General features: G+C 36.1%; 1 protein-coding gene across 1 annotated transcript; it reads left to right on the top strand.

Moving 5' to 3' along the window:
- The first annotated feature begins 270 nt into the window (after positions 1 to 270).
- Positions 271 to 23,459, top strand: LOC139687947 (probable G-protein coupled receptor Mth-like 10). The gene is made up of 6 exons (XM_071585313.1): positions 271 to 901; positions 9,336 to 9,627; positions 11,210 to 11,288; positions 16,377 to 16,573; positions 16,722 to 16,896; positions 23,148 to 23,459. The coding sequence occupies exons 1-6, from the start codon at positions 311 to 313 to the stop codon at positions 23,455 to 23,457; spliced, it is 1,644 nt and encodes a 547-aa protein (XP_071441414.1). The 5' UTR covers positions 271 to 310; the 3' UTR covers positions 23,458 to 23,459.
- The last annotated feature ends 1,745 nt before the right edge of the window (positions 23,460 to 25,204 follow it).

The following is a 25,204-nucleotide window of genomic DNA, read 5'->3' as shown; positions in this document are numbered from 1 at the left end:
CAATCGACGTCCCGATGACGTTTCGTAAAACCTCGAACACTTGAAAGGTGATAAGCACGGCCATCTGATAAAAGATCGAAGGCACGGGTAGCGAGCAAAGCACAGGCAACCTGACGCGAGAGTCCGTTGAGTCCGAGTTGAAATTTCACGGAGAACTTAATGAATACCTCATGAGAACTTCGCGGCGATTTGTTAAATGAAATCACAACTATGGCGTGTTTGCAATTGCCGCCAAGGTCAACGCAAGGCGGGCGGTAAAATTCACCGAGTTCTCTTTTAAAGCGAGCCAGTTTTCAACTAACGTTAGAAGATGGCTTCTGCTCAGTTCCTGCTCATATTGACGCTCGTATTCCTACATTCGTGTTCCGCCTGGTTAACTTCGACATTCCATTACGACAGAGTGAAAGATAAACATAGATTATTGCTAACCAAAAAGAGAGAGTGGTCGCCAATGGTTGCATCGGAATATCAACAAGCAATGGAGACCAGCACGAGCCCGATTGTCATTGATGCTACAACGCCTGTCGGAGAAGGTGTGGTGTCGTATGAGGGAACGTCTGTGACAGATCTGACGAGAAAGAAAAAGCCTGTGCTTCGGAAGTGCTGCAATTTCGGTGAGGAACTGACTCGTACGGGATGCCTCAAGAGAGAATCGGGTGGACCTTCCTTTCTTCCAGTCGTTTACCACAATGTGACGCATCAAATCGAGGCCCCCTTGGTCGATCTTTTTACGCTTGAATTTGGTGACATATGCTTGCATGGGAGGTACCAAATAGACCCATCTATTGACGCCGAAGATGAATTCTATTTGCTGGAAAATGGCTCCCTCTGGCTACCAGTCACATCCACACTTTTCAGTGGTGCTGAAACCTTTTGCATGGAGGGATTCTTCAAAGACAAAGTGAGTACCGAGAATTAAAAATGTTAGCTGCGTGTTTATACCCAAGATGCTAAAAGACATTCATAGCAATATTCTCTCAGAAAATACTAAGTACGTTTCCTGATATAATATCGTTCTTTCCAAATCAACGTGAACAATTTGAAAGGGGATCGAGATGGTGCGGGGGCTAACGTACTGGCTGCCCACCCAGGGGGCCCGGGTTCAAATCCCGGCTGTGTTGAATGTTTTTCAAAGGTATCTCGATCCCTACTTGAAGTTATTTGTGGAGGGCACTTTGAATGAGTACACCGTCCGTCGGATGGGACGTTAATCTGCGGACCCCTTGGCGCCTTTCGTAGGCTAATGCCGACGCCGGGTTTCTCTCCACCCTTCATCCTTTCCTGTCCATCACCTATGGCGCAAATGACCTCAGCAGTCGGTCGCCTCCCCTAAATACTACTACTACAATTTGAAAGTTTCTCTTAAACTCGAATGATCTTATTCTAAATTGTTTTCACGCCAGGATTTAGCATATTCGAAAGGGTAGTACATGTTTATGACAGGTTCAAAGGAAAGAATCTCATTCTTACCCCTTAGCGATGAAATATTTTCACCGGTGTGGTAAAATCTTGGGCTCAAAAGTAGAGCAACGCATATAGTATACTTTTACACGATTCAGCACCGTCTTGACAGCAGTAATATTACAATCTCAAGAAATGTCACGACATTACCACTTTATAAGGTTGATGTTTTAATGTTTGTAACTATCGCAGTCTAAACTGATATTTCGTTGCTATAATGGCTTGTCCTTTCCTTTTATATCAAAGGATTGTTGTGTTGTAGCATTCAACGTTCGTCCGGAAAGTAATGTCGCCATGCTCGTTGTGTTTTTCCACGCCAATGGTATCGTACACCATGTGTTTGGGCAGACCGTCAACGTTAAGTTTCGCGTGAAAACTCAAAATCCTGAAAAAAAGGGTTGCGCGTGTCAATCCATACATCAGCGCTTGCTGGAAGCTCCACTAAGACAATGCGCCCAGTCACACCACCCTCTTGGTGAGGGATCATCTGAACCGGGGCACCTTTGCAACGCTGGCCCGGCCACCCTTCAGTCCCGGTAGGAGAAGGCTGTTGGGAGAAATTCGAATTAAGGCAGGGCAAAAGGATGTAGAATACACTGATGTACAATAGGCAATGGGATACTGAAAACAATTATAGAGGGAAGAATTTCGGGATAGCAAAGTAGAGGGAGGAAAATAATAGGAATTTGGGAATAAGTTAAGGAAAGTAGAAAGTATGTAGTGCTTTAGTTTTAGAATGAGTAATTGTAATATGGGGTTCAGGGATATTTTATGTCATGTTAGAAAGGGTTTAGAAGTGTACTCGGGGCAGTATACAGTAATTTATACTGCCAGGGCCCATCAATAACCCACACAAAGAAGTAGATTATAGCTGATAAAATAAATAACTATTCTTAAGTGGGCAAAAGTTAATTATTTTCCAGTAGTACTTAATATCAAGTCACGCTAGGACAAATTATTTCATTCTGAAGAAAATAATGAGGTGGATCGCATTCAAAACAATCTTGGCGATAGGCCTATTTTAAAACATTGACACTCGGGCATTGTAATTTCTACAGTTTCTGTATCTGTACAATTATATCATTTTTGTATATCTGAGATAAATAATAAAGTGAGCATCATAAATTTCATTCAAAATACCTATTTACAGGAAATTGCAAGATTTTTTAGGCAACATATGACTCTTGTGCATACACTATATAAGAAAGAATCAGCAAAAATAGAGAACGGAAACCATTTCAATGCCATTATTTCTTTTTATTGCACACCTAAATACTTTGAGGAATATGAGGGAGGGATAAAAGTGCAAATAATTATCACAGTGTCTTGCATTACAGTATTAAGATACAAACTGCTCAATAAAAAGGTTCATGAGAGACATTCCAAAAGCATCTGTTTCATACAGGTGCAAGTTCCAATGTTTATTGGATGAATCCACTGGCACCAACAGATCATTATTTACAATCACCAATACACATTGGCTTAGTTATTCAGTTAATTTTAAAATTATTTGATCATTTGGACTTCTCCAACCATTTGATCATTTCTCTCTATACTCATATCCTTGTTAACAGAAAGTTACACAAGATTTAGAAAGAGGTTTAGGGTTGGCTCTAATTAGGTATTTGATGAAATATGCCTCTTATTTAAGGTAAATTCATCCAATTACATTGTACAGCAATTTTAGGCATACATTCTTACATTTGTGCAATTCGTGGGGTATAGTTTTAACTATGCTAATATACACTCATCTGTCAATTTTCCATAATTATTATTTATTTATTCATCCAGTAAAATAAATAACTACCCATTTTTTTGGTTGCTGAATAAGTGATGTTAATTCCATTCTGAGACCTGGCAAGACTAATGATCATGAATAGATAGAGCTCTACTAACTAATCAGCCATCATCTGGACACACCAGCCATCCCTTCCATGTCTTTATTATTATTATTATTAAAAATTCACACGTGCTGATAGACAGCGTCTGGTTAATCAGTCACAAGGAGCGGATGATCGCTATGAAAATGAAAAAAATCAGGCATGTAATGTCATATTTGGAAACAAAATTACACATCTCTCATCAATCACATTTAGCCTATGCTCTTGGACACAAAAGGGGGATGCTTCAAGCTAAAATTTAATTGGCAGTCTTTTTGATGGAATATATGGCTTATAGGGACAAGACACATGATGTAGCATTTCAATAGAAGATACATGTTGCTTTCAATTCACAAGATGGGTGCTGATTTTTCATTCCTCGCATTGGTACGTTATCCATAAAATTATAAATTATGCATACACATGATTCTGTCACTGGTATGGTCTATGTTAATCCACACTAGTTAAAGCACTAAGTGAAGCACAAGTTCAGATACAGTAACTTACTCTGATATTTCAAAAAATTGTAGATACCAGTCAACAAAAGTGAGATAGGACAAGTTAAAATAGTTTGGAATGAAATCATTCATACTTGCACTAAATGTTAAGCAGTGGTTGTGCACCATGCCGCTCGTAGAAACCAGAGACATTATCAGGGTGATAGGGCTAGGGAGTCAAAACAAAGTGATGCTTTTCAATGAAGTAAACAGGTACTGTCATCAGCAGTTTGCTCTACCCTGTTAATATTCCTTACTGATGATAGAGAGTTGCTTGCTAAACCAATGGATTTTTTTTAGGAGTGGTCCATAAAAAATCCAATATCTTAGGGAAGAGAACCATAGTAGAATTAACAAATCATTTAAATTCAAAAAAGCATTTTGTCATAATCATTCCCAGAATGATGCTAACAATTACATTTTAATTGAATAATTGTTTATGACAATGATGTATGATGGCATTAAAAATCAGTTTAATTTAACGAAGTTAGAATTCTTTCGTAATTCTTGATTAAGATTTACATTCTCTTTGTATTCTTCCAGTACAGAGCAACAGGATGAGGAGTTTGTACATAAAAAACTTGTAGAGTCCATTACTTACAAGTCTTGTATGAAACTGCACTTAAAGATCTCTAAAATGACCAAGTGCATTATCTATAGATTAAACCTTATTACATGGAATAGTATTAGATATTATTTTCTGTAGTCAAAATGAGTTTTATGCCAAACTTCTCAACAAAACCACAATTGTGGTGTCCCATGAAAGTTAAATTTTCATTTAGTATCACATAATCATATCTTTGGGTTCATTTTGGAGAGTGGTGAGATGCTCATGGGTGGGAGATATGTATAAAGTGCCTTTTGAGGGTGGGAAGAGCGGTGGAGGTGACAATCAAAAACCTTGTACATATTCATGGCTAAACTCTAAAGCTCTGTACTCAGTGATCAAATTTTTTATTCATAGAGAAACTTAGATGATTTTCTAACATGTTTTATACCTGATGTGCTGTTTTGTGTTATATGTCTGATCTGCAGCCAATTGTTATATGTCTGATGCTGTGATATCTGTCATATGTCCAGCGTGTTCTGTTTGATAGGTCCATTGTATGCCTACCTTATGACCAATAAAATAATAATAATAGCAAATGAGTTTTGAGATAGTTAATTAAGTAGAAGAATATGTGCACCTGTAATGTTCTTTAAAGAAGAGTACTAATAATAAAGATTCCACTAAAAACAAGAATATTGTAGCAGTTTTGACACTTGTTACTCGAAATTTCAATGTGGAATCCATGATTTTTTTCCATGCACTGTGAAAAAATAACTTTTTCAAAATTTTTGATGTGCTAATTTGGGTATATTCCAGTTGAAGAACACTCTTAAAAGTATGAACACCATTTAAAGTAGAATCTCAGTGTTTCATATTAAATTGATTTCATTCAGAACTGAATACATGGAGACACTTCAAGCTTATAAAACAATATCCATAAATTTTCAATGTTCAATATAATTTATGAAGTTTTTAAATCTTTTGTTTTTATGAATAATTTATTCACATCAAGGTTAAGAGTCTTCCTGCTCAAATTTTCTCTCCAGATCTCTTTCCAATATTCCTTGAATACATAAGGGAAATTTTCTTGATGGATTTCAAGTACCCCACCGCAGATTTAAAATAGTTTTAAATTGAATTGTCCTCAACATGCAAATGAGAAGAAGAAACAGGATTTCAGTAATGCCTCCCTTTTTGCCTTTTTCCAAGAGTTGTGATCTTATGGATGAAAAATAATTCTTAGCTAACATTTATATGTATCAACAATGCCAAAGCCACAACACTCAAGATGAGGAAATGGGAAAAGTGAATGTGGAAGGATTACAGAGAATGGGAATGAGAGGACAAATAGGGAACTGGAGGAAGATATCATCTCCTTACTCAAATGACCATTTGTTTCTGACATTGGTGTCGTATGCTGCCTTACATGCTTTTTTGATTTACAATGGTATAAAGAAATTCTATAAGAGAAGAATAATATCTTACTGAATAAATACTTTTCTTATTATTATTATTATTGGTATTCTACCATTTAAGTTAGGTTTTGAATGAACATTGATAAATTTGTTAGCCTTAATTAGCAAGACACTAAAATAAACTGTTCTTCAAGGCTGTATACATTCCACCACCCTTCATTCCATCCACAATGCCTATCCTTTACCTACCCCTACCTCAATTGCCTAAGATTCCCCCCTCTATTATAGTTTTCAATGATCCATCTCCAATGAAAATGCTCTGCATCCACCAAATGAGAATAGGAAACATTGCCAAGTAGGAAGATATCTGCATACAGGATATTGGGTTTTGGTAAATTCTAGTGTGCTGTCTTCCCATCCTGATGAACTGGTTTTGAATCCAGGTGGTGGCAGAAATTTTCAAAGCAATCCCTATCCCTTCTTAAATGCCATGTGGAGATAACTTAAAGTACATAGATTACACAGCCCAATGGATGGAACATTAAATTTGTGTGAACTCCAAGCATCTTTCAACAATAGTACGCTAATACCTGTGCCAGGTCTCTCTCTAACCTTCCATTTACTAAAATTCTACCTAATCACCCATCTAAACCTGATCATGAAAATGACCTTATGTCAGTCACCTCCTCTAGTAATAACCTCTTCTATCTGCTTGTACCAGCTACCCTTTGTCTACTTCGCAACTTAGGATATTCCTCTCAAAACAGGTCTACTACTCCAATACCATAAGATTTGGTTTTTTATACATCTTTCAAGCATCAATGGCAATTTAATCAAAATAAATTGCCCTTGCTGAATTATCTTGGTGTTCTATTATTATCATTAATGGCATGTAAAATTCCTTGAATTGAGTGAAAAACCATTTGTAACCATTTTTGCTTTGTCAATTTATTAATGTCATTGGTGATAAAATAAGCTGAAATTTTATCCTCTGATTTTTACATCATATACTTCCTTAAAAGTATACTTTGTGTTATCATCATCATAAGACTATCCACTTCACTTGGATGTGAATGAACTATTTTTGTCAATTATGTGTAGAAAATGTAATGGGACTTCTCCTTGGAAAATATTCTTCCATAATACTTTATTGTTACAACTCTGATTGACATTATTTACAATATTAATTTTGCTTCCCTCAATAAAACCGACACAATGAAAGGCGTAAGTCATTTTATCACAAATTCTTTTTCAGTGACCGCTCAGACAAAATTGCTAAAAAGCCCCACCTAATTCAGGGCTTAATCTGGATTCTCCTAAGATTTCAAAAATATTTTTGTCTTAAATTATAAAAGTATCATTCTATAGTCGAGCCAAAAATTTAGTATGGCCGATTTCATATTAAATACTGTAAAACAAAAAACATGCAGAACAAGCACAATTTTAAGAGTAATGAGACAGTCATATACTCCCTTCTGAATCTGACTTTTTATTGAAGAAAAGAAACTTCTGTTCCTTGAACATTGATGCTAAAAACTTTAGTATTCCCAATCATTTTTCCTGAGTTATTATGATGTGGGTACCAATTTCTAATGTCTATTAATTATTTGTTGATGCTTTAGATGGTTTCCAACAATTATGATGCATATCATATCACATTACCATACTTGATTGCATATAAGACACACCTTTTTTACCCAAAGTTATGGTTAAAAGTATCATCTGAGTCATATTTGTGAAGGTTCGAACTCTATGGGTTAGCATTCAATAATGAGTGTTATTTTTACCCCAGATGATCTACTACCTATTTTGATTCCATAATTTCTAGTTCATTGTAGTCACTTATATGCATTAATGCTCGTTATTCAATTGAAGAATGCTGTAGGTGGGATTGTTAATCTTAAGCTCATCACTTTATGTGATGGGAATATTATATTAACCACTTCTGCCTTGTCAAAGGAGAAGGGAGTGAGATATCAAATGAACTCAATCGTATTTTATCACAACTGATCATAACAAAATAGCATGCACTGTTTTTACAGAGTGAAATTAATTGTGTTAAGAAAATTAACATAATAAATTTCCTGCACTTTTTTTCTTACGTGTGACTTACTGAAATGAGGTTGCATCCTATATGCCGTCCAGTAAAATAACTTGCTCTTTTACAACCTACATTGCTTTCTTCTGCAGTTCTTCATTTTCATATTATTTTGGCCAAGTTTATACGAGGGTCATCCGGAAAGTAGTACCCGTTCGTGAAATAAAGACACAAAAGTAAATATTAACAAACATAAAAAATTTTATTTGAAAGAAGATACTTTAAACTACTTCTCAACATAATCTCCAAGCAAATTAAGGCATTTGTCATAACGTGTGACAAGTTTCTGTATTCCTGCTGCATAGTCCTTCGCCGCCAGCTCATTGAGATACGCGAGGGACCCATCTTGCACAAATTTTTGCATAATGCAGATGGTGTTTAACAATTTCATGAACAATTGTTCGAGAAACATTGGGAAAATGCTCACAGATGTCATCAATTGTGACGCGCCGATCGTTCCTCACGAATTCGTCAACTGAGCTCACCAGTTGGTCTGTAATGACAGACGGTCTCCCCGAACGCTCATCGTCGTGTGTGTTCCCCCTCCCCATGTTGAAGTTGCGACACCACCGCCGAACAGACGACTCGTCCATTACATTGTCTCCATACACCTCCTTTAATTGGCGATGAATATCACATGGGCGAACGTTTCTTGCATTGAGGAATTTAATCACTGCCCTCACTTCACAACTGGCGGCGTTCTCAATTTTTTTAAACATTGTAAACAATCACAGAAACAACACAGGCAATGCTAGCGTCACGCAACTTGGCTCAGAGAAGGCAGACAAGCCACTGAAGCTATCTGACCTCGTCCAGCGGTTACTCGCGTCGTCAGCACTTCATGCGGCACGAACGGGTACTACTTTCCGGATGACCCTCGTACTTTCTTCATGTTGTCCAAAAATCCTCCCTCCCTTTACCTTATTTCCCCAATATTTTATCTGTAGGGTAATAGTATAAAATTCCACCTGATTCTACTCTTGAAAATAATTCAAGGCATTTTGGGATGCTCTTCAAATTCTTGAAAAAATTAACTTTATCAAGCCAAGTAGCCAAACTCATAATTTTTACCTCTTCCTCTCCTCCCTCTTGCTTTCACTTAAAAACTATGCATTTTCACAAACTGTTGATTGTTTACAAAGAGTTTCTAATTCCAGTCCATGCAATGACTTATATAATAGTTCACTTCAACCAATGAAGAACCAAAAATTAAATTTTATTATGCATTTTAATTTGTGTCAAATATTTACCAACTTATTTATATTACATTTTTACCATGTCTATTGACTTCACACAACTAATTATAAAACTTATATAAAATCCCAAAGGTCATTCATCATTGTACTCAATATATTTTTCAAAATATGAAAAGACTGTTCAAAAAATAAACTATGTAAACGGGTAATTTTTTACCGCAGTTGTTTTATGTTCCAGGTGTCCAATGGTGATGAGAACAGTGTTGTTTTGCCCCTAGTATGTTTTCAACCACCAAGTAAGGAAGAATCAGATGAGATCGCCCAAATAATGTATCCAGTGGGACTCTTGATTTCTGTCCCATTCCTTATGGTAATTCTTATTGCTCACATCTTAATCCCAAGGCTACATAGCACTCTGAATGGAAAATGTTTATTAGGTCATGTTAGTTGCTTGATAGTTGCTTATTTGGGTTTGGCATTAATACAGCTGAGTCGCAGTATGCTACCAAATCATCTTTGCCAAGCAATAGGTAAGTACTGACATATTAAAAATATTATCATTGATATCAGATAAGTGCCAATTAATAAATATAAGTTCCAATATCAAAATAAAAACTGAAATATGAATAAAGAGACAAGTTAATAATTCTGCTGCTCCGCTCTATTTTAAGTATTCCCTGAGAGATAATAAATATATTGCAAAAGTTTTATGTTGGTATTATGGTGGCCTCAACTTATAAAAAAGGTTACCACAGAAAAAAATTTTAAAATTTGAACAAAGATAATTGGAGTCACAACCATAGGAACTATCATAATTAATTTGATGCCTATTTATCTAAGGAGAGTAAAATATGGCCCTATCGAGGGTTAATTTCTATAAATTATGAAAAAATAGAGCACCCAAATTGCAGAATGATTAAAATAAACAAAATTTTTCAACATTAAGTGATCAAAAGTTACCAAATTTCCACATGGCTATTTCTTTAAATTAAAAATGTTAGGGTGGCAGTCAGTTGGCATGAAAAAAAGGGCAACCCCCCACTCAACCTCCTAGGTCAAACCCACATATATCACTGAGAACATTCGACTTTCTGCAATAAATTGTGGAATGGGTTGGATATCTCGGCCCACTCAAGACTTTTGACTATTTGACTAACATTGTTGACTGTTCATTGATAGTTGATGATTATTCATTTAAACTAAAATTATCTTCCTTAATCTACCAAAACTCTATGGAACTACCTCTAAAAAAATAATGTAATTAAAGTTAGGAATAAATAGTGTAATAAAATATTAAGGATTTCTTTGATGGGTTGGAGCTCTGGCCTAGAGTAAAGAATATTCACATATTTTGGGAGTTTCATGACATCAGCTTAATTTCCCCCCCCCCCTCCCCACAAACTTATTACCCTCTCTATGCTATTGTGTCACCGGAAATATATCTTGACTCACCAGAAGTATTCTCAAATACTTTTCCATTTCTCATGGATGTGGATGGCTTAAAAGCAGAAGCAAATTCAAACCATAATTAAGTGGCAATGAATTGTAATGTCAAATTGAAGATGATCAAACAAAAGAACAGAAGAGAAAATAGAATGTAGAAGCATTGGCTGGGTCAAAAAGAATGGAGAACAAAGAGACTTGAAGACTTGAGACAATGTTGAAGACCGGTAGAGGGTAGAACATTAAGCAAGTGAGATAGGGGGAGGAATAGGCATGCTAGATAGAATGGAAATCGGTTTTATGTATACAGGATTAAAGAACAGTTTAATGAAATTTCAAATGTGTTTGTTTTTTGTTAGAAGACTCAATTCAACGTATCATCGTTCAGTTTGTCCAAAACCTACCTTAAACTCTAGAATACCAAAAGATTATGTACTATATACATGCACATACTAGGTTATATGTGCAAATACTTAAATGCATACATTGTACATACATACTCCCATACTACAACATACTAAATACCCATTTACATACACAAAAATACCATTCATGATATTGATTTGCTAAATTAAAGTTTAGAAAAAGTTTCTAATGGATAATTTTTTGCCTCCAAGGGAAATATTAAACCTTAAAAAATTTAATTTAAAATTATTTTTTTTATTTCAGCATTTATTGTGCAGTTTGCATTCATTGCCTGCTTCTCTTGGCTTTCTGCAATGTGTTTTAGCATATGGAGAATAATCAGGTGAGCAAAAAATAAGACTAATTATTTGTGAACATATTAATACCAACATTGAAATCATAGCTCAATTGATAGTTACTAGTGTCTAAATGAGGCAGATGCTATAAAATACCCAAAGAAAATTTCACAAGTTTCAAAATTCAGACTGCTAATAATCCATACCTAAACTGTGTATTTGTCATGTGCTCATTCATTGGTTCTTTGAGGATGGAAGTTTAAATTTATTTATTTTCAATAATTAATTTTAGAAGTAAAAATTAATTGTTAAATACGAGGGTCATCCGGAAAGTAGTACCCGTTCGTGAAATAAAGACACAAAAGTAAATATTAACAAACATAAAAAATTTTATTTGAAAGAGGATACTTTAAACTACTTCTCAACATAATCTCCAAGCAAATTAAGGCATTTGTCATAACGTGTGACAAGTTTCTGTATTCCTGCTGCATAGTCCTTCGCCGCCAGCTCATTGAGATACGCGAGGGACCCATCTTGCACAAATTTTTGCATAATGCAGATGGTGTTTAACAATTTCATGAACAATTGTTCGAGAAACATTGGGAAAATGCTCACAGATGTCATCAATTGTGACGCGCCGATCGTTCCTCACGAATTCGTCAACTGAGCTCACCAGTTGGTCTGTAATGACAGACGGTCTCCCCGAACGCTCATCGTCGTGTGTGTTCCCCCTCCCCATGTTGAAGTTGCGACACCACCGCCGAACAGACGACTCGTCCATTACATTGTCTCCATACACCTTCTTTAATTGGCGATGAATATCACATGGGCGAACGTTTCTTGCATTGAGGAATTTAATCACTGCCCTCACTTCACAACTGGCGGCGTTCTCAATTTTTTTAAACATTGTAAACAATCACAGAAACAACACAGGCAATGCTAGCGTCACGCAACTTGGCTCAGAGAAGGCAGACAAGCCACTGAAGCTATCTGACCTCGTCCAGCGGTTACTCGCGTCGTCAGCACTTCATGCGGCACGAACGGGTACTACTTTCCGGATGACCCTCGTATAATATTCACCTTCTGCTGAATTGCAATCAATGAAGTATTCTCATGAATTAGAATTCAAGTTTTATTTTAGGGATGATGGGTTTTTATGTAGGAAATTCTCATTTTTGTAAAAACTTGAAAAAAGTCTTTACCCCAAACACTATTCTCCCAATTATGACTGAACATATTCATCAATTCAGCTGGGAAGGATGCACAAAGGTCACATTAAGCTGCATAATTAGGCCAGCTGGTCAAAATAAAATTTATTTCATCCAGTAGCCTTTAGACTGCTCTTATGTAAGTAAACTAGCTTAAAAAATACGTACAAGTGATTTTCATTGTGGTCATGGTGAAAATGTACTGTTTTTATTATGATGTACATCTCTGTGATATATAATCTCAAATAGCACACTTTTTTAATGGATATTAATTTTTTTAACATAAATATTGGCAACAGAAGATATACACATTCAATGAATATGTTAATTCCTCCAGCATTCACCATATACTTAAAGAGTATTCTTTCATAAAAATACTTATAATTTACAGTTCATTTTCTCATGATAAAAGATGCATATTTCACTTCTGAGGATCGGGTATTAAACCATTCACTTCATACTTATATCCATATAATGTCTCTCTAATGTCAAAAACATCATTTAACCGATGCCACCCCACTTATTATGTGATTTTCGATGTGATATAGCTGTGGGTAATTTTCCCTCACCAAGGTGGGTGATTTTCTGGTTACCATGATGAGGCTATCCACAGCAAGATTGAGATGTAATAACCCTTTCTTGAATGCATGATGTCATATTTTACACTCTGAAATTGTTGCATTGAAAAACATTAGCGGAGTACTCCATTAAAAGTCACTGTTTCGGCATCTCCCGCAGTTTATTTGGCATTTATCTAAAAAGCATTTTTCCTGCATTCTATAGTATTCTCTCCAGAGTCCTTCATCTACCTTTTTTCTCTTGTGAAAGTTTGACCTCTTAAAATTTCACCACCTATGTATGAGTCCCTGCCATTAATTTTCTCATCTTTGTATATGCTTCTTTTGCCGACACCATCCTTTTAATTTCTGTACAACCATGCCAGTTTTCATCTCAAATATTGACAAATTATGCAAACTGTTCCACTTCCTCTGATTTATATCTTCTGCTTGTTCAATTGTTTAATTGAACTTTGTCACTTCCTGGCAATCTCATCTCATCCTTTTTGTATGAACAGGTTACACCCCATAATTTGCACATTTCCTGTATCATTCACAATATTGATTGCAACCTCTTGCCTGACCGGCTAAATGTAAATCAATCCCCGACCATCTTAATCCCCATTTCAATCAACTCAATTTCAATCAACAATTTCTCAGTGTACAAGTGAAAAGACATTTTTGTTTACTCTACTCCAACAAAAATCTTCTTGATTCCACCATCTAGCAATGATATCTTAAATGGCATAAAGAAAAAATTGACTGATGATATGCATGTACAAAAAAATAATGGAAGTATGAAAAATAATGCATACTACCTTGATCAAAAATTTCCCGGAATTTATTCAGAAAATTAAAAATACAAGTTTATTCATCTAAATCTATATTGTCCCCTTCAAAGTAATCCCCATCGACTGCAACACACTTATGCCAGCGCTTGATCCAATCCTCGAAACATTTTTTATATTCGGTTTTCGGTATGTCCATCAGTGCTTCCTGCGATTTTTCCATTACTTCCTCTCGGCTGCTAAAACGCGTTCCCCGTAATGGTTTTTTAACTCGATTGAACAGAAAGAAGTCACAGGGAGCCAAATCAGGTGAATTCGGTGGCTGTTGGATGGTATTTGTTGCATTTTTCGTCGAAAAATTACGAATAATGATAGCACTGTGCGACGGTGCGTCATCATGGTGCAAAATCCACGAGTTTTCTGCCCACATTTCTGGTCTCTTTCGGCGAATTGCTTCACGCAAACGTCTCATAACGCCCAAATAATACTCTTTGTTTACTGTCTGGCCTTCTGGCAAAAATTCATGATGCACTACACCGTTGTAATCCATGAAAACCGTCAGCATTGCCTTCTTTTTTGACTGAAAACGACGTGGTTTTTTTGGTCTCGGCTCATTTGGTGAACGCCATTCACTTGCCTGATGTCTGGATTGCGTGTCGTACTCATAAACCCACGTCTCGTCTCCAGTAATGATCCTTTTGATGAATGTGGGATCGGATTCAGCCTCGCAAATCATGTCTTTTGCGACGTCAACACGGTCTCTTTTTTGCATGAAATTGAGGTCTTTTGGCACCAACTTTGCTGCTACACGACGGAAACCCAAATCATTAACCACAATGTCTTGGGCGGATCCATAGGCAATGTTCAAGTCCTCCGCTATTTCTCTGATGGTTAATTTGCGGTTATTGACCAACATTTCTTTTACTTTATCAATTTTTTCACCGACTTTCGATGTCGATGGTCTGCCACTGCGTTCATCATCTTCGATTGACTCACGACCACTTCTGAACCGCTCGTGCCACTGGTAAACGACCGTTTTTTTAGAGAATCGTTGCCGAAACACTTTTCCAACATTTCCAACGTCCGTGCGCCACTAAATCCGTTTTTTACGCAAAATTTAATGCAAGTTCGTTTTTGCAAATTTAAATCCATTTCTGCAATTGTAAAAAATCGCCAACACACACAGAGATAGATGTACTCTTGGCTACGTAACTTTTGCAAATGTCAAGTTATGACACTAAGATTTAAAGGGAATATCAACAACAGATGTACCAATTTAACAAAAAAAACAGAACTCAAATCGGAACGATGGGAGCGCCACACGGTGGTTATTCCGGGAACTTTTTGATCAAGGTAGTATGAAGGTGCCAGATGAGAGAATAAAGTAGATGGATGCATCAAACTAACACCAAAAATAAAGACAATTTATTCATAATGTTTAGTTTAGGCCATTCCAACTTTCACCTCTCAGACTGAACTCTTGGTTGTTCTCAAAGAAAAGAAGGGTGCAAGCTTTGAATTGTTCTTCATTTTCAGAAGTGTATAGATGGTTCATCCTCATTTCATGAATCTCTGTATATCATGAGATTCAATGGAGCAATGTTAAATGGAGAGTTGCACACTTATAGTTATTCAAGGGTAAGTTGACATATTGATGTACGAATTGGCAATACAAATAATAACAATAATTTAAGGAAAATGCTGCCATGGAACATAGTTTCATTCATCTAAAAGCAATGCATACTCCAATAACAAATGAATGCATGCCATTTGATGATAATATTGTCTTCAAATTGGCTCAAAACTGAAATATATGCAAGACACAGAAAACAACTAGAATATTGATTTCATAGGTCAAAACGAGTTTCAATTTTTATCCTATGGCATGTGAAATACAATTGTCAATGTACATAGGCCAATTGTTCTCATGTCACCTGTAGTTTCTGAGGAAGATCTAGCCCCAAAAATTACACAGCTGGGTGAAGCTGGAAGTATCATAATTCTTCAGGTGGATTTAAAGCTGGATCATTTAGTCAAGATGGCTGAATCCTACCCACTATGCCATCGCACCTCAAGGGATGTATATATATTTTCATTTTTTGAATCAGGGGTGAACATTACAGCGTGCCCAGGTGTATTCACAATCACTGGCCCATGGCTGGAAACCTGCTCTCACTGAGAAGGATGGGCAGGAGTAAGTGTGCCCACATACTCCAAATATTTGCTTCATCTCTATGATATACGAGTTGATTCTACAACTCATCTTGTGCATTAAATAGTCACCCTGACAGGATTCTAATGGGCATTGTCCTCTTTGTCCTACAAATCCTCTGACTATTAAAAGTCATTCACAAGCAAGGTACCTTATAAACAGTAATTGCCTCTAATTCTCATCAAGCAATAATTTTAAGGTGCCAGTATTATATTAAAAGATACTCTCTTCCTTACTATTAAAAATCATTTTATTCTAAGGTTTAATATTAAAGAAGTATGTGCATATTTTAAAAACAAGTTATAAATATAATAAAAGGGAATTAGTTGTCTTGTTTTTTTCATTTGAGCCACTTTCTTGTACTTTCCAGCAATGTGTCTACATCATTTTTCACGGCCAAAAATACACGAGATTCTTTCAAAAGTAAAGCCTTTATAAAGCACTTTTTATTTGCAATGAGTATTCCAGTAATAATCATTACAGTGTCAATGGTATTGGATCTAAGTCCATCAATTCCAGCTTCTATCTTGAAGCCTCAGTTTGGAGTGGGTAGCTGTTGGTTTCTGAGTAAGTATTAACTTAGTATTGCATACGTTGACAATTCTTTTAAATTCTACTAATGCCTTTTTAACATATTTTCAAATACATGGTATATTATGTTTGTATCTACGCATAAGCAATTCATAATCCATTGGTTTTTTTTCCAATTTCCCAGCTGATGATGCTGCACTACGTTATTTTTATGGACCTATCACTATCCTAATTGTGGGAAATGTTTTCCTTTTTGTAATGACAGCAAGAAAAATTGTCCAGAAGAGCAAAGAGGAAGCCAGTCGTTCAATGCAAAGGAATGAACAATACAAAAAAATTATGACTTATGAAAATAGAGCGTAAGTGAATATTCTCTTTATTTCTAAAATTTATAGTCAAGAGAAAGGAATAGTTTAATATTAGGACCTTTTGCAACAAATACCATCAGCTATATTGAAACAGTGGGAAACTACAGATAAAGTGCCCCTTAAATTGTCAATTTACAATTCTTATTCATTAATCTGATGCTTGAGTATTAATTGGGTGATAAATGTAATAAAAGCTGTTATTAGTTAACATGAAAATAATGGGCAAACATAACATATCAATAAAAAGGGAAACTAAAAATGTATTGAGACCATAAGACAATATTCCTAGTGTCTGAAGAGGGGCAGTCCTGAAAAATCATTTTAAACAGCTTTCCTAAATTATTGTGTTGATTTGTATGAACACATGACCATTTGCAGCAGCATGGTTAATTGGAAGTAAAGGCATTCATTGCATGTCACTTGAGTCACAGCTATATATTTATTAATTAATATGCTGCCAACTCCTTGAAACTTATAAAAAATTGCATAAATATGAGATCTGTCAATTCCTATTTAATTGATTATGTATTCCATGTGTAGACCTCACTTTTAGCACATAAATAATTAAAATGTTTATCGCTTCTCAAAAGACACGTTTAGAACATGAATGGGATATATCACATTGTCTGCTCATATTCATTGCAGACATCACAGAGTGGATAATTTGAAGTCAGAATAATGATCAAAATTGAAATACGAGGGTAATTTGAAAAGTTCTTGGAATGGAATAGAAATGAATGACTTACCTCAGTAAAACCATTTTGTTTTTCAATGTAATCTCCCTATACACTAATGCACTTAGAGCAGCGATATTCCAATGTCTTGATCCCATCTCGAAAATTAGATTCCTTTAGGCCAGCAAACTACCCTTCTACTTAGGCATTTAGTTCCTCATTTGAAGAGAATCTCCGTCCACCAAGGAAAATTTTGAGCTTGGGGAAGAGATAGAAATCTGATATTGCAAAATGAGGCAAATAAGGTGCATGTGGCAACAATTTGTATCTTAGTTCACATATTTTTTCCATGGCAACAGCACTTGGGTGTGGGCGTACAATGTCTTGACTGGCCAACCGTATTGCCTTTGCTTTCTTTGTTATTGGTGTATCAACATCTTCCCCTTGCTTTGACTGCTTTTTTGTCTCTGGGGTGTAGTAGTGGACCCAAGTTTAATCTATGGTCACAAACTGGTAAAGAAAATCTTGTTATTTGCTCTTAGAATTGGACAAACATTGTTTGGGAATTTCAATTCTGATGTATTTGTGATCCTGCATCAAGAGTCGCAGTACCCATCTAGCAAATAATTTTCTCATATCAATTCCACTATTAAAATGTGTAATGCCCATTCAGATGATGTCCCTACACCTTCAGCGATTTCTCACATTTTCAGTTGGCGATCCTACATGACCATAATATGCACTTTAGCAATAATTTCTAGGGTAGTTGCACATTTTGGAGAACCACTATGTAGATCATCATCGAAGCTGTCCCAAACAAACTTTAACTTGTTTGCCCACTTGGCGACAGCTGTATTTCAAGGAGCAGAGTCCCCCAGAGTGTTCTGAAAGTTATCATGAATTTCCTTCGCTTTCATTCCTTTCTTTACGAAGCAATTAATCACTGCCCGAATCTCAATTTTTTCTATCTTTGCAAATCACTACATGGAAACGACAAAAGAGAGGCATCTGCACCACAGATCTCTTCCCAGATCACTAATGCCTTAGGTGTTTACTCATTAAGGGTTATCCCTGGATTACCGCAACCCACATGTATATATATTATTACTGTGGGTCGTGGTAGTCCAGAGCGTAGAGCGTTGGACTACTCACCGGAGGGTCCTGGGTTCGATTACCGGGCAAGGCACTCGGGGCACCTGCAGCTCCACCCAAGTTATGTGATTTCCTGGGTACCAGATCTTCCTGGGAAACCATAACCAGCACAGGGAAAGGAACTGGCCCCCCTACCCTGATGTGTGAATTTCACACGCCATCGGGCTTAGTACTGGGTGAGCTCGACCATCACCTACCAAACCAACCTTCGGGTTGATTACTGTGTTAATGGTTAATATATTATTACTGCTAAGTAATCTACCGGTTAAGGTTGGTTTTGGATGGACACAACTATCAAATAAATATTTTGTGACTCTCCTAACAAAACACAATCCAGCAATCTACTCTACATCACGTCCCTCTTCATCTCCTTATACCTCCTTCCTCCCGTCTAATATCTCTATCCTGTTCCTGCCCTTTCCTTGTTTGCCTTACATTCTCCCCTCTATTACAGTCTTCAACATCCCACTGCCGATCAATATGCCCTTCATCCATTTTTTCTGCCTCCTTAGAATTTCTCCCAACAAACCCCTGTCCTTGCCCACCATACCAAGTACTTCTTCATTTGTTTTCCTTTTGGTCCATTTTACCTTCTCCATTCTTCTCCACGCCCACATTTCCAAAGCCTCCAATCTACTTTGCTTTTTTATTTTTCTAAATCTACGAAACAGTCAAATATGTCCTGATTGTATCCTATAATCCTCTTGATTAGTGATCTCATTACTGCAATGGCATCACGCGTTTGTCAACCCTTCCTGAACCCAAATTGATCATCTACTAAGTAATCATTTGCCCTACTCTCTATCCTTTCATTGATGATCCTGAGAACAACTTTAGCTTCGTGGGATATCAAACTTACTATCCTATAGTCCTCACATGATGTAGCCTTTACCTTTTTCGGAATAGGAACTAACACTGATCTCACAAAGTCTTCCGGCCAGATTCCTTCCTCATAGATGCAACGAATCAGCCAATATAGCCTCTTCCTCCCACATTTTCCTAAACCTTTTAGTAGTTCCGCAGGAATGTTATCCACCCCCACGGCCTTATTTAGTTTCATCTCCCTTAATGCCCTTTCTCTCTCATCGTCGAGTATGCTTGGACCTAAGTTATCTTCCTCTACGTCATGTTCCTTTTCTATGTCTAACTTTCTCTATGTTGGCCTAAGTTCTTTACCATACACTTTTGCTATTTATTCCTTCCTTCTCTCTTGTGTCAACTATTATCTTTCCCGACTTATCTCTAACTGCTAGCAAAGGTCTTCCCTCCTTACTTCCCAATAGTGATTTAACCTTGCTTGCCCAAATCTCAATTCTTTCCATCTTCGCAAATCTTTACACGGAAGCAACAGCAAAGAGGCATCCATACCACATACATCTTCTTCCCAGAGTACTCGCACGTGATGTGTTTACTCTTAAAGGATTACCGATTACAATGCAGGAAACTAGTTGTGCTAGTGCTGAAATCTGGTGGTGATTCTGAGAACCTTTCAAACTACTGTCCTATAAATGTACAAAGTGACACTCAAAGAAAAAGACATGAATTCATCAACTGTGTTGCAATGATGATTGCTACGGAACTGATATACATATGTGATTTGAACTTTAATAACAAAAAAATTATCTATTTCCCTTCATTTTCTAGGCAGGGTAATACTTTCAGGAATTTCACACCAGCATATTCTGCATTCTTAGCAAATCCGGCTGAGTTGTGGGCAGCTATTCTCAAATCATTACGACCTCTTGTGCTATATCTATGCACATCAGCAATGGTTTTTCAAATTGAAGATGGCTCTGTTTTTCAACACAATGACAGCAGTATAGAATATACGCCTACCAGGAAGAGTTAAAATTTAAATTTTTTTAAAGTAAGCTCTACAACTGCATGCCCCTGGAAAATTGTAATAGTTTAATGGAGTAATCGTTGGAAATGTAAATGAGTAACACAACTTGTATTCCCCTTCAACCACGAAATATGTTGAGGTCAACATTGAAGAAAAATTTGGGAAACTGACCTTAATGATCAGAAAAATATGAATGCACCTTTGTTTAGACTTAAAGTTCGTAGAATGTTGGAAACAATTTTATCTATGCATGAGGAGGAGGAGGAACTAGTTGCCCTCATAGGTTTGCTTTCGGAAGGGGTCAAGTTAAAAGGCATTAGTGTGCCCAGTAAGTGATTCTTCTTTGTACAGATGGAACCATACTCAACACTGAAATCACTGTAGATAATGGTTTAACCAAATTTTAAGCAGAAACATATTAAGTCTTGAAAAAAAAGGTCCACTAAGTCAGAAGAGTCACCTTGATAATGCACAGAATAATAAAATTACATCTCCAAACATCAAATTCACCAAAAAGCACTCAAAATAAATCTCCCTGCACAGGTTTTCACTACAAATAACATGCACTTTTAGATGATTTTAACAAAAAAAAGTACACCACGATTTTTGTGATCTCATTTGAAAAATATCCGAATCGATGCTGGTAATTTTATTTTCCTTAGGGTTAAACCAGTGCTCAGAAATGCAAACAATATCAGGCTGGTGTTCAATTGAAAATAGTTCAAGAACATTCATGTTTGAAAGTATAAACTAAATGCTGAAAACTTAAAGGCACTATGATTGGGTGGTATGACAGTTCAAAGAAGGCTGAATGAAGTGCGACTATACAGGCTATGAGGCTACAAGAAGCCTCTGCCATAGACCATCAGCAATTTTCCAAAAGGCAAAGAGAACCCCAATACAAGTGTTCTAGGTGGACATGGAACCAATTTGTCGATGTAGCAAAAATGAGTAAATCTACTGAAAGATTGTGTGCAGAAGTAAGAGAAGTTTCAGCCTCTTGGTGCAAGTAGTTTGTTAGAAAAAATTAGGAGTACTTATAAACTGAATGCACATCATTTAAATAATGGGCTTTGGAAAAGAAGGACATCACAAACGGAAGTGTCAATTAGTGAAACCACCAAGTAATTAGGAAGAGTCAAATGACCATTCAGTTCTTGCATCAGGAGTCCTAGTCTCCACAATGTCCTAATGATAACCAATGAGATTGAGATCTGACAACACTTTCAGACTAGCCGCAGAGAATCCATTTTCTAGGATTGGATCTGCACACTCCAGTTGCCCCTTCACCCATTTTAGTAACTTGGGGTGTTTCTTCAAAAACGAGCCTAATGTCCTAGAGCTGAGAGCTGTGGATTTGTCTAAAATACAGTTAGGTATTAGGGGCATATCATAGGAAGCATAAGGAGGACAGCCATAACTTCCGAGTACTTTTCTCAACTGAAGGCTTAAGGTAAAAAAAAGAACGAGGAATTTTGGCCAGGATGATGGAATACAGACAAATGAATAAGACAAGATATTATTCAAAACAAAATAACATCCTGGAAGTAACTTTGACGGAAGGGTTGTGGGGGATAAAAGAGAAGATTGACTACAGAAGGCAATTTGATGAAATTAAGACTGAGATGGCAGGCAAAACATTTCAAAAGTTGAATTTGATAGTGTAGCAACTAAGTGAGTGAATACAGCCTTGAGAAGGTTTAAAATAATATTCAATGAATTTTTTTTAATGTGCATATTAATTTTGTGTTTTTTTAATTACATCAGGGCATACATAAAAAATTGAGCTAAAAGAATTTATATTAAATATTTTTCAGCTGATTCTAATATACTAGCATAGCCCCCTTTCAACATGTTGCATTAACAATTGGAAAAGGGGCTAGTTGAAATGGAGTGGTTTTAAAGTCCAATGGCACAAAAGCTATACACAAGAATTGCCCTTTGTATCTGCTTCCCATCCCTAAATGAAAAAGTTTGTTTTTTTTTATTTAATAACATCTATTTTTCTGCAAACATTATATTTACCTTGTTCAGAAAGAATTATTAGAGAAATTATCTCTAAAAATTTTTCATATTTTATTTCAGCATTTACTACTTGGCATACGACAACTTTCACCAAATACCCAACCTTGAGTTAGTTATGAATTTATAATTTAGGTAGAAGTTTTAAAAAACAGCTGAAGAATCAGTCTACAAAAGTAAATCACCCCAATATTCCATTTGTGTGAAAAAGTACAGGGTGTCACATGAAATATCTACCTCTTGTAAATTTTTTAATTGCATGCAAAATTGTCCTTAACAATTGGTTGTTCATGCATATCTTTCACAATGTCTTGAATATCAACTTGTATTTTAGAATAATCCTGCTTTATTCAAGTACTGTGGCATTTCATTGAAATTAGTCCATTTTTACTCATCTGAACTGAGTATCTCCTAATGATTTTTATCTCACAGTAATATTTTTTTAAGTTCCCTTTTCTTTATGGAGCATATGTTCATGTTTTGGACTTCTTTGGGCTCTTATGTACTTTGAATTATCTTGAGTTATTCTAATTAAATGATTTACTTTTCAGCCTCAAAGTCTGCTTTTCCTTGTTCGTTATCATGGGCCTTAGCTGGACAATGGAGATATTCTCATGGGTTGCTGGAAATCAAGGTGGCATAGTTCTCAAATCAGTGTGGTACTTCACAGATATGTACAACTCCTTACAAGGGTTATTTATTTTTATTGTGTTTATGCTAGATTCTGACTTTAGGAATTTAGTGAAGCAAAAGTTATCCTCTTGGGGATGCTGTAAGGAATGCACAGATGATGTTGACACAATTGATTTCAAAAAACAAAACCAGTACATCACTATGGCCTCAGATTTGTTGCTAGAGTAGAATTCTTACGAATGAAATGATTGTACAATAATACAAAACCATATTTTGATAGTAAATTTGTTAAATTATTATGTAATACATTGATACAAAGCCAATGCGAGAAAATTATTTTGTAATTCGATGTTATTAAAATATTTTCTTTTCATTTCAAATTATTTAATTGCTTATTCCTGTCATTGATAATGGCACAGTTATAAAATACCAAGTAGCCTCATCATTTTGGAATCCGAATATACTAATTTGTAGGGTGGAAACTAATTTTGTGGTTCTGCCATTCAAGTAATGATTTATCTAGATTAACCCTCAGAATGGCAAGACCAGTTCAAAGTGACCCTTAGCGTCAAAATAATTTTTTTTTGCATATTCATTAATGTTCATATGAGAAATTCCATGTATACCTCATCTAGGTGTCCTTGAATCTTTTGAAAAAATATCTTCAATCCAACACTATCTGCATTGGAGTATTTGGAGGGGGATTGATATCCTGAGGTAGCTAATGCACTGGCTTCTCATTGATCTGGCCCAGGTTCGAATCCTGGGAACGGCAGATATTATTTTTCAGTGGTATCCCAATCCCAACTTAAGGTGCTTTGAGGAGAGCATATTGCATGAGTACATTGTCCGTCAGATGGGATGTCAAACTGCAGACCCCTTGGTGCCTTTCGTTAAGAGTAGGCTAATGCCAATGCCTGGTTTCTCTGTACCCTTCGTCCTTTCCTGTCCATCCCTAATGGTACAAATGACCTCTGCTGTCGGTTGCCTCCCATAAAACTACTACTACCAGGAGACAATCCATGGCTTGCGATTCCTATGGACAACATTCAAAGCATCCAATAGGACTATTCTTGTAGTTTGTTCTTCTTAAAAAAATTCTGATGCAATCAGAATTTTTTTAGGAACAACAAATATCTTAAGTGGGTATCTAAATTGAAGAAAATTTACCAAAATATTGATATAGGTTCTGGTATTTTTTACTTTAAATATGCATTGGTTTAGGATATTTCTCATTTTAAAAACATTTCAGCCAATGGTTCATATCTTCAATTTCATGGAATCAGAAAATGAAATATGCGGGAGTGATAGCTCTGTCAACGAATATGACGGGCAGTATGTGGACTTTGCTGGAAGTCACTGGAAATATATCAACTACTCCTCTGCTTTATAGAATGTAAAAATGTAGCTTGGTAGTTTTTTTTTAAATTAAGCGCAGTCTTTAAAATGGACGTGGATCATCAATATAATAACATTCTATTGCTAAAAGCTTTGAAACACTTATTGAAAATGAATCATTTCATATTATCTAATTGGAAAATAGATATATTTATTTTTAAAAGGTACTGGCAGCTTTTATTCTTGAGAAAACCTCATTGTTACAAGAAATATAAATGAGTCAATAAATAATAACCCAATCTTGGAATTTCAAAGGATGCAAATAATCTCGGCCATCCAAGGGTTAATAGTACTTGCCCAGGCCACTAAGGAGTCTTCTAAAGCAAAATTTCCCTTTCCCAGAGTTTAAACAACTTGTCAAAACTGCCCAACTCTGGGATACTACATGGGAAATTTGGACTTAAAGAGATTTTATATAGGCTACCAGAACTATTATGGTTGGGTATTCCTCAAATTACAGTCTCCCATTTTTGAAGTCTCAGTTTTATAAAAAAAAGTCTGAATTCCAGAATAGACATTTCATTTAATATTTAAAAAGGTTGCCAGTGAAAAACAATCACGGCAAAACATAATCCAA

This window comes from Hetaerina americana, unplaced genomic scaffold, assembly GCF_022747635.1.
Source record: "Hetaerina americana unplaced genomic scaffold, ioHetAmer1.1.p SCAF_2, whole genome shotgun sequence".
Lineage (NCBI taxonomy): Eukaryota > Metazoa > Arthropoda > Insecta > Odonata > Calopterygidae > Hetaerina > Hetaerina americana.
The sequence above is the reverse complement of the archived record's forward strand: the minus strand, read 5'-3'. Positions and strand labels throughout refer to the sequence as shown.